We start from the raw sequence: 9,946 nt of genomic DNA on the forward strand, positions 1-9,946 counted from the left end.
ATCATGGTTTGTTGTTTATGTAGGTATAACGTGTTATAAGTATCTAATATACATTAGATATGTGATATGATTAATTTGGAATTTATTATATTATGTACTTATTATATGACATGTCATATTATGTCATTTTTTTTTTTTAATACCATAGATAAGTATATAATATGTCTTATACCTAGACTGATATACCGTCTCTGCTCAGAATCGTTTTTCTTATACAATGATATTATATTATTGAATTCAAATTTAATACCATCCATTATAATACAGTGGCCCACTTGTAACCTACTGTACAGCAGAGCAACATCCACTGGCCCGCCTTTTTTTAAAAATGTTATTACTTTTAAAATGAACGAGTTTTCAAAAAATGTTATACTTTAGAAAATTATAAGAAATCAAGTATAAACCACTTAGCTAAGGTGAATGTGTTTAGAGTCAAAAGTCTTCTAGAAAAATCAGATTTACAAATATATCAGATTTAAAATTTTTATTTCCAATAAAAAAAAAAAGAAAGAAAAGAAAAAAATATCACCTATATTACACGTATATGCGTGTAGAGCATGCGTCAATAATTTATAAATATAAAAAAAAATTCAAATGATTGATTAGAACATAAGTTATTTCATTTGTCAGGTCTTCATGTTACAATCTATATTATGGATTCAGAGCCACGCATAGAATTTTTATTCATGGGGCAGTAACATATAATTTTACAATCAACCTACCTCTGTATTACCGATACTGAAATGTAGTTGAGCCCAAACTGTTATTCAGTAACAATTGACAACTACCGACGGTCTTGCATACAGTAATACAGTAGCCACCCACCCACCTATCAAATTTTTCGTCTGGGACACTTGTCCCAAAAATTCTTGATCGTGCTACTACTTTGTGGATTTTATACAATATAATATTTTTCACGGATACCTAATGAATAATTTCTCATGAATCATAAATCTATAACTTTATTGATTAATATGCTACTATCGTTTACTTGACTATGAATAATTAATACATTTGCACATTTCCTATATTAATTGTTTAGGTAGGTATGCTATAATACAAATTTGAATCTACTCACTTTTACTCCTGGTAAGCTTGATTCGCCTCTTTCACCCTTCAGGCCTTTACTATTTGCCCCTCCATCGCCAGGATCTCCTCGTAGTCCCTAGAAAATAATGAATGAAAGAAACACGAATACAATCAGTGTCCGTCACTATATATATAATATATTATATAAACACGATTCTATGATATTACATGGGTTTTTGAGCCTGAGCCTAGCTATTAAACAGTTTTACGTAATGTAGGTACCTAATAAAATAAATTAATATTTCATAATGACAGTTTTTTAAATAACATTAATTTAAATTCATACTTATTTGTACCTACTATTATCGGTAAAATGTATACATTTATTTTAGAAATTAATCTTTATATAATATTTAAACTGAATTTGGCTGTAACAATATTATTATAATTCATCGATTTTAATGGAAATACAAATAACTAACACATCTATTATAGTAACTCACTCAATGATAAGATACACTTGACACCATCTATACAGTAGAGTGAGTTTTCCAGTTTTTAAATGATTAGCTTTTATAGATTTTTTTAATGAGATTTTAACTATTAGGAATTAGCTGATAATAATATGCACCTGTAGACCATCAAGTCCTGTGAGACCTCGCTCACCGGGATATCCGTCTTCGCCCATAAGTCCATCATTACCATCTGTTCCATTACATCCCTCTAGACCTTTCAGTCCTGGTGGCCCGGCTGCACCTGGATATCCCTAGAACAGTTAAGTTTAATAATATATATGATAATTATGATATAAGTATAATATAACTATCGTTGTAAAAAATGAAGAGTTAAGATACTAAATTATTCCTCACTTTATCACCGTCGATTCCGTGGTGACCAGTTAGTCCATTTTCACCCTGAAAAATTGTTAGAATATTTAACTTTTAAAATTAATATCAATATTATTATATTATATTTAACAATATTTTAACAACATTTAACTAGCTCATTATAATTTTTATGATTTGAAAATAAAAATGTAATATATTTTGAAATACATTTATATAAATTTAAATATCTATGTTAATTTTTACGAAAAAATAAAATTATTCAATAATTTCAATCGTGTTGATTTTAGATTATTAAATTTGGTTAATAACAAACTACTCGTACTTTTTTAATTTTATAGTCCAAGATATAATATAATATATATATATATAATATTTTTCTAAATAGTGGTGTATTAAATATGACAAAAATTGAACATTTAAGTAGTTTTCATTAATAAGTAGGTAGGTACTTATAAGTTTAGATTATCAAAACATTGAGTTGACAACTATTTCGAGGTACCCCTATGGTAAAACAACAATTATCTGATTTTTAAATGAACAGGTAGCTTAGATTACCTACATATTATTATCAAAAAAATTGACTTGGCAAATTTGATTAGTCAATTAAATAACATGTACCTATAAGGTATAACCTGTATTATGATACAGATGTCTACAATATTTAGGTGTTGTTTAATAGTTTAAGATTAATTTATTATGTGATTCAAGATTTATTTGATATTATTAAAAACATGTTTTATTTATTTTTTATAATATGTATATATACTCGATATCCTTTTAAACCGAGATCTCCCCAATCTCCAATAGATCCTTTCTCTCCTTTTGTTCCAGGTGGACCATCCGGACCTAAAATTGAAAAATAAATTGATTGTAAGCCACTGCAGATATATTCGATTACATTTATGCAAGTTAAATTTTAATTATTATTTATATATTTTTCTTCATTAAGAACACGCCAAACCCGCATGTGTGGTCTCCGAATTATACCAAATTTATACCCTCAGCAGATCGCGTTTAGCTCTGTTAGATTAAAAATTAGACCTATTATGTAACTTGATGGTAAAAACGTTATCTGTACTTGTATGTTGGTTCTATACGATACTTCAACGTTTTAGCAAGTTCTGCGTATATAGGTAATATAGCGTAAATTAAAAATGCTCATAACTCAATTAAAAACTGAATAATCGTAAAATACCAGCATACAAAATTACGAACACAGATAATGTTTTTATCATTAAGTTTTATAATAGGTCGATTCACTCTAGTGTTTAAACAAACGGAGCTAAACATGATCTGCTGAGCGTAAATTGTCTATGTTACGCACTTGTAAGATAGAGACAACACGTGCGGGTTTGGCGTCCTCTTAACAAAGTTAATAATATAAATTTTAATATCTACTTAAAAAATATTTTAACAGATTCACATGTAAATACTAGAATGATGAACAGAAAACTCAACTTTCCCATAACAAACCAAATTATTTTTTAAATCATTGATTTCTTTTAATTATTGCATATTAATGTGTGGAACCGATATGACTGCATGAGAAACTTTCAAGTAGGCATTTATAGTGAAACCTATATTGCTAAAGATACTTGTTACTAGATAGTAGATACTTGATACCAGATTGCTTGTAAAATTGCACTTATTTTAGTCGAACTGCACTTGGGTTTAAAAAATGTAATGGTCGAACTGCACTCGAGTAAAAAGCAGGTAGTGGTCAAACTGTACTCGGAGGGCTCAAAAAAAGTATTCAAACAAAAATATCATGCATTTGAAGGGATTAAACGTTTATATATCACTCATTTCCTTTTCCACTTATAGGCTTACAACTGACAATGATTTTAATAATTGACATAATTAAAAATTATTGTTTTATACATACCATTGTCCATTATGTTAATATAATATTATATATACATATATTAAATCATCAAGTATTATTATTGTCATTATTATAACTTTTTTTTTTTACTAATTTTGATAATTTTTGTTGTAATATAATATATACATAATATTTTTATTCTTTTCTTAAATTGTCAAATATTATTATAATAATAAACGTGAACGTCCATAATGACCTTAAATTTTAACTCCTTATTTTTAACGAGTGCAGTTCGACCATTAGATACCTACCTATTTTCAAAGGTGGGCAAGTTAATGAAAATAATTAACTCAAGTTAAGTTAAGTTAAGAGGACATAAGATAAAAGTTAAAAGTTAACAGTTAACAAATTATAAATTTAACTCGATAAGTTAGAAGTTAATATAGAAAAAAATATTAACTTAACTCAGTTTAGTTTAAGTTAATCTATTTTTTTTAAAATTAGTATGTAAATGGTAAATCACATAAAGAGTGAATGTATCTTTCTAGTTTCTAATTTATAAATTATAAAAAACAATTTTATTGAACTTTTATCATAATGTACACTGTTGCCATTTTACTTTTACTTTATTATTATTTAATAATTTAAACTATACTCATCTCAAATTAATAATTTAACAAATATATTTTTTTACATCGTATAGAAATTGAATGTCATAGGTAATACGTGAAGATGAGTATATCTGTATATATACATTATAAGTTCTTTAACATTAAATCATAACAATTGTCAATTTGTAATTTAAAATTATTAATTTTATTAAAAACATTTATAATTGCAAATCGCATGATATATAATTTATAACTTAATAAAATATATTAATATACACAAAATTATGTTATCAAGAAAATTGTTGTGTTTTTCTATTGGATTATTTTTATTTTGGATTATTAAAATGGTCCTGTGTTGATATAAACTTCTTTTTTTAAATTGAACTACATCCTTACATTTACATACTCATTAACTTTACATTTTTTAGACGGTAATTATTTTAAATGTTGATATATCTAATTTAAAATTTGAACTAGTAGTTTCTGAGTTACTATTTATTATTGGCACTTAATGTCTATGTGTACTAGGGATAATGCCTGATTATTAATAATGGTTTTACAACCAAATACCTATCAAATATAAATAAAATAAATATATATTAAGTTATTTATTCAGTAGCAAAATACTAATATATTAATATTGATGAGTATATTATTTTAATGTTTATAGCCCCTAAGCCTCCATTGATTTAAACCTATTATCACAGACTATCTTCAGTGTTCTATCTTTTATTATCATAAGACACTTCTTAAAGAGATTAAAAAAAAAGCATGTAAGTACCTATACAGTATACTTGAAAATTTCTAAAATCATAGTTTAATTAACCTAGTATATACAATTGTGTAGTATTACCTGGTAACATAAATATATATATGTTTTCTTCGTGTTGGAATGAATCCTATCGGATTATGTATTCATTTTTTTACATGTTTTTCCTATCCTATTGGCAGACTTGGGTAAAATACTTTTTAAAAGTATTTCAAATACATATTCCGAGTACTTTTTTTTAATAGATTTAGATTTCAATAGCAAAAATATAATTTTTTCAATTCTGTTTTTATAAACGAACATTATTATAATCTCGATAATACACACCTATCTGGATATCTATTAGTTATACATTATGTTCAAAATAATATAATTAATAAGTAATAATTAGTAATATATAAGAATATACCTGTATAAGAAAAAAAATATTCCGAATACTATATACTTAGAATACTTGTAAAAAGTATTCAAAATACCGTATTGAGTATTTAAAAAGTATTATTTTCAAATACTGTATTCGGAATACTACCCAAGTCTGCCTATTGAATTGTGAATACAAGATACAAATATTATTACGTAAATACCAAACACTAAATTATAGATATAACAATTATTTTAATATTAAACCTGTTTCTCCTGGAGCTCCTTCTGAACCTTGTTGTCCAAAAATACCCTTATCACCAGGTTCTCCGACAATTCCCTTACAGTCACATTTAAATGGATTGCTGCATCCTCTACAAGCCTAAGAAAAATAATCAAACATTTCAAATTAATATTTGTTGAATATAACTTGTAATTCATTATAAGCAGAGTTTAACAATTAAAATATGGACTTATACCTTTATGCTCATAAACACATAAAATAATAAATTTGTAGACATTTACATTCATAAAACATAATAATAAATTATAATTATAATTATCACAAAAATACTACCTATCAAATAAAATTAATTCATAAAATTATTATTAAATATAATATTATAATTTATTACAAAAAAATCATAACGATAACATTATAATATCTAAAAGATATATTTTATAAATAGGTATATAATGTATATTAATCTTAATAAGTACTGAGAATATTTTGTGTTACTATAGAGTGTGTGATTTTTTTTTTATTGGACGCAAACTTTGTCTTTGTCTTACTTATAGGTACGTACAAAAAGATAATTAACAAAATATACATTTTATTATCATCAAACATAAAGGTAAGATTTTAAAAACATTATCTGGGTTTGTATACGTTCGTTTTTATGATATATTTTTAATTTTAAAGCGGTATGGAACACTTTTATGTCATAATATTTTACATACCTACTCATAAATATCGTAAATAACCAACATTCAAACACAGGTTTCCTTTAAGTTTTAAGTTTTATAAGAGGTAAATTCGCTGTAATATTAACTCTAACAACACAAAATGTGGTCTGCTGACGCGTGTTTCTGGTCTAATCGAGACATTGAGTGCAATATGCGGTAGTGCAGTAGTGCATCTATGAATTATGATTTGTATTTTTGAATGTCATGATTCTGAATTTGTATTATATTTTATTTATACGTAATTTATTACTTTATTTTAATAATATTTAAAAATGATTCTAATAAATTTAATATAAGATATTATACATGTATGCTATAGACATAGGTATCAGTACAACTTGGAACCCAAGAATCATAAACAATTAGAGTTTGTCTAAGTTTATATTGTACGCAAAAAAAATGATAATTTGAAATAAAAATTAAATTAAATACATAAATACGTTTTCTTCAAGATTACCCATGTGAAATGAATGAGAATTATTTTGCAAGACCTGATTAATACCTGATAAGTAAATAGGTACCGGATTTTGTATAAGATGCATCTCGCTATTTTCTACATAATATACATGCAATCAATGAAGTCTCCGTAAATTATTAATTGATTGGTTAAATAATAAAAGTGTATATTGTGTATTTTTTGCATATTTGGTTAATAAAAATAGATCACTGTAAACAGAGGTGAGTAAAAAATTACAAAAATATGCCTAACTTTTTCTTGCATATTTTGAATTTTTTTAGTACATGTTAGTACAATTAAACAATTATAAGAGAATATAATAATTTTACTGATAAAATATGCGTACCTACTGAATCATAAAGATGAACAAATAATAAACTCTACTATAATATTTGACCATAATACCATAATATTTTTGAACTATTTTAATATGGGTTATAACATTGTTTAAATCTGGTAAATGAAATTGATAAAACGGTTGACATTAAGTCATAACTCATATAATCAATATTATATGACTAGTCCCTTACTCATTGCCGTAGCCATCGTTCACTCATACATGCATATATTATGTTAGACCTAGATTAATAACATATAACTTATAACTTATAACTGTATAAGGAAGAACAAAATTAATCTAACCGTGGACATTGGATATTTTCTCCAATAACATAAGACGTATTATATGATCGTTCTTATCAAACATCATTTTTAATACAGTTATTATAATATTTTTTTTAGAACTTGCAGGTTTTTATTAATTTGCATCAACTAACAAACGTTAAAAGTTATAAAATAAGATAAATTGCAGCGTCGCAGCGATTACATTTTGTATGGAAAAGACCTTAAACACGGTAATTTTTGTGCCCCACGACTAAAATTTATAATTTTTATAAAAATCACAAACTAAGAAAGTATGGGCCGGAATCTATGAATTAAAACGTTTTTTGTTTGTAGATACCTTGCTAAACTAATAAACCCAACAGTTACAAACTTAAATAAACTAATTAATTTGATATGATTATACTGAAAGGGTGATTTAAGTAAGTCAGTTATTTATTTCATAGGATACGTTAAGATGTTCATTAAACATTAAATGCATTTAGCTAATTATATATATTATGATCAAAATTTGTAATTACGATTATTATTGTCTATCAAATTTGTAATCAATGCTGAAAATAATATAGCATTAAGCGTTTTCCCTAAACAGGATAGGATGTAATATATGCATGGCTGGTATCTCTGCACGGACGTCCGGCCACTAGTTTCAAACGATAAGATTATAAATTTCTTAACCGTATACCGATCCAATAAAATTAGTTGACAACAACCGTTGTGAAATAAAGGCAATCGCAGCCTACGCTACTAGGATTTCCGGATGATAATCCAACTATTGTAAGGTCCTTTTTGAATGACAAGTGTAAGTACTTCCGATATCCACGTGCCAAGGATATTTAATTCAAATAAAAGTATACATAAGTTCTATAAATTTCATTTTTACACTTTTACGAATATTGCACTACTAAATAAAAATAAAATATCAGAACCTACCACTTGTGAGTAAAGTACTAAAGTGTATTTTAGATTATTATGTAAAATTGAGTAATTCAAACATAATATCATTTACCTTTAAACCATTCCACACGACTAAACAATATATTATAATAATAGGCACCTGATTCATATTAATGCCTCTATAAATAGCTATAATGACATTTGTGTGTCAATGTGTCATATACTCATATGACTATGATGTACCTAGGTATATTTTGTTTGTATACAATTTAATTACCAAGTCTTAATGCCTTACACGAACTATTCGCGTAATAGGCATGTAATAACGCATAAATAGATTTTAGATATACCTATTATCATTATAATTAATTCAAAACCAATAGCTAATTAAAACCGAGTAAAATAATAGGAAGGGCGCTCGCAGAAATATAATCCAGGGGGGGGGGGGCAAAGTCAAAAGTAAAAACTAATATGCTATAATTGATGTAAACAAAATAGCGGGGGCACCCTGAGGACGCCCTGTAGTAATAGTGTTTCACAAGAATTGCAAACTTCGAAAAGTTATTTAGATTACTTCAGAATTATTATTACTGTTGGTTTTTTTATTATTAATGAACAGTAATATTTAATAAATACTAAAAAACAGCTTTCTTCTTTAGCCCAACTATATCACCATATAACATAAATGTCTAAATTAGGTACTATTTGAATTTTTTTTAACGATCGTACTCGTACTATTAAATCCCTCAAATAGAATTTTCACTGCAGGTCACAGAGTAAAACAAGTTCTCTTAAACTCTTAAATACTTTAATACTTTTTACTCTATTCCACGTTTCCACGACAACGAACTTTGATTTGAAACCTCATCAAAATTATCAAAATATGATCACATAGGTACTAAAAGCTTATTTAAAACTACCTAAAGAACAAAAAAATGTTGAAAACATTAACAAAAAACTATTTTTAATAATAATATATACTTACTTCAAAATAGATATCAAATTTCAAAAAAACCTACCTAATAACTTATATTATAGGTATAATTATTATATTATAATAAGCAGGGCTCGTTACTTCATGCACTAAAAAATGCATAAATAAGCATGCATTCAAGCACTAAAAATTGTCAAAATATGCATTAAAATATGCACTGAAAAGTTCGAAAATATGCATTTATATGCTCTAACATTTTTAAATTATGCACTCAAAATATGAATTATGTAAAAAAATCATGAAAAAGTTTTAAAATAATAAGAATTAATCCATAAATTTAAAAAATTCAAATTCCTCCACAACATTTTGCAAACGGCCCGCAACTGTTTGTTTTTCTTTCGGCATTGTTAAAATAAAATATGAATAATGTGTACAGTAGTAACCTACCTATACCTCACATGAAAATACTAAAACAGGAAATAAACGCTTACAACTCATACGAGTAAACTCATCGGCGAGTGTAAGAAAACTATACTGTAGAGTGTACCAATGTACAAAATTATAAATGCTGGTTGGTGAGAAGCTGCCACTTTATACGGTGGAGGATGGTAGTGGTAGCGATTACATTG

The 9,946-nt window shown here is 26.2% G+C and overlaps 2 protein-coding genes across 2 annotated transcripts in view; one reads left to right on the forward strand and one right to left on the reverse strand.

Annotated features, from left to right (window-relative positions):
- Positions 1-9,946, forward strand: part of LOC100571091 (proton channel OtopLc-like) — a 134,955-nt gene that overhangs the window by 46,428 nt on the left and 78,581 nt on the right.
- The window catches only part of LOC100163579 (collagen alpha-5(IV) chain), a 54,384-nt gene that overhangs the window by 29,917 nt on the left and 14,521 nt on the right, over positions 1-9,946 (reverse strand). Inside the window, exons 2-6 of the mRNA XM_001951301.5 lie at positions 5,710-5,824; positions 2,644-2,723; positions 1,899-1,943; positions 1,661-1,795; positions 1,079-1,165 (exon numbers count right to left, since the gene is read on the reverse strand). Coding sequence (XP_001951336.2) covers positions 1,079-1,165; positions 1,661-1,795; positions 1,899-1,943; positions 2,644-2,723; positions 5,710-5,824 — 462 coding nt within the window. The remainder of the gene's footprint in view (positions 1-1,078; positions 1,166-1,660; positions 1,796-1,898; positions 1,944-2,643; positions 2,724-5,709; positions 5,825-9,946) is intronic.

Source organism: Acyrthosiphon pisum, chromosome X (assembly GCF_005508785.2).
Source record: "Acyrthosiphon pisum isolate AL4f chromosome X, pea_aphid_22Mar2018_4r6ur, whole genome shotgun sequence".
Taxonomy (NCBI): Eukaryota; Metazoa; Arthropoda; class Insecta; order Hemiptera; family Aphididae; genus Acyrthosiphon; species Acyrthosiphon pisum.